General features: G+C 37.3%; 1 protein-coding gene across 1 annotated transcript; it reads right to left on the reverse strand.

Moving 5' to 3' along the window:
• Positions 1-258: 258 nt before the first annotated feature.
• LOC135225111 (uncharacterized) lies at positions 259-1,065 on the reverse strand. The gene has a single exon (XM_064264368.1). The coding sequence runs from the start codon at positions 1,063-1,065 to the stop codon at positions 259-261; it is 807 nt and encodes a 268-aa protein (XP_064120438.1).
• Between the last annotated feature and the right edge of the window lie 818 nt (positions 1,066-1,883).

Raw genomic sequence — 1,883 nt, forward strand, 5'->3', positions numbered from 1 at the left:
CAGTAAGTTACACTGGAATTCGTCTCAAATAGGAAGTTAAAATTTAACAGTAATTTCAATAGATTCTGTAGCAGTAACTCAAACTTATGTTTGCTGAGACAAAAATAAACAATAAATTAGGATAAATGTTATTCATAGCAAAATGGACTTACAAATCTTGAATAAACATGTGAATCTAGATACAAACTTATATGCTCACAAATCTAGTTTCTTAGGGACCTTAGTTATCCTGCCCGATTGGGTGCGATTCTCAACAAATTACTCAAGAGGGAATACAGACTTAGATTTCTCAAGAAGGGATTCAGGCATGGATTCATTTATGGTTTCTGTTATAGCTTCAGAGTCAAAACTTGAAATTTCCAGATAATGTAATCTTTGTATAGGCCTGGGAATTACATTTACACTTCTAATAAGTCCATCTTTGCCTGGAAATACATCAACTATCACACCCAAGGGCCAATGCAGTCTGGGCAAATTATCTTCCTTCACTAACACTAAATCGCCCTTTTTCAGGTCACAATTTGGAGTGAAACCCTTAACAACACAAGGTAAATTCCTGATATAATCATTGCTCCACACAGTCAAAAACTTATTTAAGATCTGCCTTCTTAAGATTTCTCTATCACTTAAATCCTTAACTGAAATACAAGAAGGGTCAGTGTTCACCGGAGTTTGAAACCCTGTACTTCTCCCAATAACAAAATGAGAGGGAGATAAAGGGACAGGGGCATCAGGTTCTTCACTAACAAAAGTCAAAGGCCTGGAATTTACACATGCCTCAACTTCATGTAAGGTCGTTTCTAATTCACACCTGGAAATATAATTACCACCTAAAGTTTTTCGAACAGCAGACTTTACTGATCTTATTAAACGTTCCCACCAACCTCCCCACCAAGGAGACCTTGGAACTATAAATCTCCAGTGGGGAGACAGGTGTCCATAAACCATTTGCAATTCACTGACACATGCAACAAAGGTCTTAGCATTATCGGAGTACAGCACTGATGGAAGGCCCCTACGAGCAATAAATCTGCGAATTGCAAGCATACAGTCAAAGACACTCATGGAGTCAGTAAGCTCTACATGTATGGTGCGGACTACAGCACACGTGAAAAACAAAATATAAACTTTTTCGATGCAAAATCAGCACAAAATAGAGGACCAGCAAAGTCGAGACCAGTTACAGTAAATGGTGGTGCAGCCTTCACCCTTAATTCTGGTAAAGGAGCTACAGGTTGACTGCAAGCCCTTGAATCATGTCTTTCACATCTAACACATTTCTTGATGACAGACTTGGCTAATACTCTAATTCCTATTACCCAAAAACTACTTCTTAAGGAAGACATAATGGAAGAAACACCTGCATGTTTAAGAAATATATGTTGAAAGCTGACAAGTAGTTTAGCAAAGTGACATTTGGGTATTATTACTGGGTGTTTACTTTCATAGGTTAAATCTGCATTCTCAAGCCTACCCTTAAATCTCAATAAACCGTGCTCATCTAGAAAAGGATCCAATTTACACAAACTTGACCCCTGTGAAATGGGTTTTTTTCTCAATAAAGCATTAACTTCGAGGGATAGACTTCTCTCTGTACACAATAAATCATTTTAGTTTTGGCCTTCTCTAATTCCCCATCTGAAGTCAATGGGCCTCAGAAGTTCCCAAACATTTAATTACATGCATTTTACAGTTATGTACAAATCTCAAAAACCAAGCATTACATGCTGAGCTTTACTAAAGTGACTCCATCTATCAAATTCAAACAAAGATGTGTCTAAACTGAGAGCAACACAAGTCATATCGTCCTTACAATTAGCTTCTTCCATAGTAGAAAACAATTGTTTACCTTCATGACAAAAATACAAAGGTTCAGATAGCCA

The sequence above is a fragment of the Macrobrachium nipponense genome, chromosome 12 (genome assembly GCF_015104395.2).
Source record: "Macrobrachium nipponense isolate FS-2020 chromosome 12, ASM1510439v2, whole genome shotgun sequence".
Taxonomy (NCBI): domain Eukaryota; kingdom Metazoa; phylum Arthropoda; class Malacostraca; order Decapoda; family Palaemonidae; genus Macrobrachium; species Macrobrachium nipponense.

Excerpts from the sequence above, each read along its gene's own strand:
- LOC135225111 (XM_064264368.1), bottom strand. The coding sequence starts at position 1,065 with ATGAGTGTCTTTGACTGTATGCTTGCAATTCGCAGATTTATTGCTCGT.